This window comes from Myotis davidii, unplaced genomic scaffold (genome assembly GCF_000327345.1).
Source record: "Myotis davidii unplaced genomic scaffold, ASM32734v1 scaffold2100, whole genome shotgun sequence".
Taxonomy (NCBI): Eukaryota; Metazoa; Chordata; class Mammalia; order Chiroptera; family Vespertilionidae; genus Myotis; species Myotis davidii.
The window spans coordinates 754245-754612 of record NW_006292458.1 but is presented as its reverse complement, the minus strand read 5'-3'; the positions used below and the strand labels follow the sequence as shown (position 1 = coordinate 754612).

Here is a 368-nt window from a genome sequence, read left to right as displayed (position 1 = left end):
GAGGCGGGGGGGGGGCTCTGCCTCCTGGGCCGGGGCTGCTGCTCGTCTCCCCCACTTCTCTGGGATGCTGCCTGCCCCCCTCTGTGTGTGGGTGTTCGTCTCACACGCTGTTCTCTCTCTCTCACTCTTTACGCACCTGTGCGTTGCTGGACCTCACCATCCTCACCCCCTTTGTGTCTGCAGGGGCCTGGATTGTCACCGGGGGCCTGCACACCGGCATCGGCCGGCATGTGGGCGTCGCTGTGCGGGACCACCAGACAGCCAGCACTGGGGGCGCCAAGGTGGTGGCCATGGGCGTGGCCCCCTGGGGAGTGGTTCGCAATAGAGAGGCCCTCACCAACCCCAAGGTAGGACCGGGGGCTTGGAAA

General features: G+C 66.8%; 1 protein-coding gene across 1 annotated transcript in view; it reads left to right on the top strand.

Annotated features, from left to right (window-relative positions):
* The window catches only part of TRPM4 (transient receptor potential cation channel subfamily M member 4), a 42766-nt gene that overhangs the window by 11323 nt on the left and 31075 nt on the right, over nt 1-368 (top strand). Inside the window, 1 exon segment of the mRNA XM_015565454.1 lies at nt 143-347. Coding sequence (XP_015420940.1) covers nt 143-347 — 205 coding nt within the window.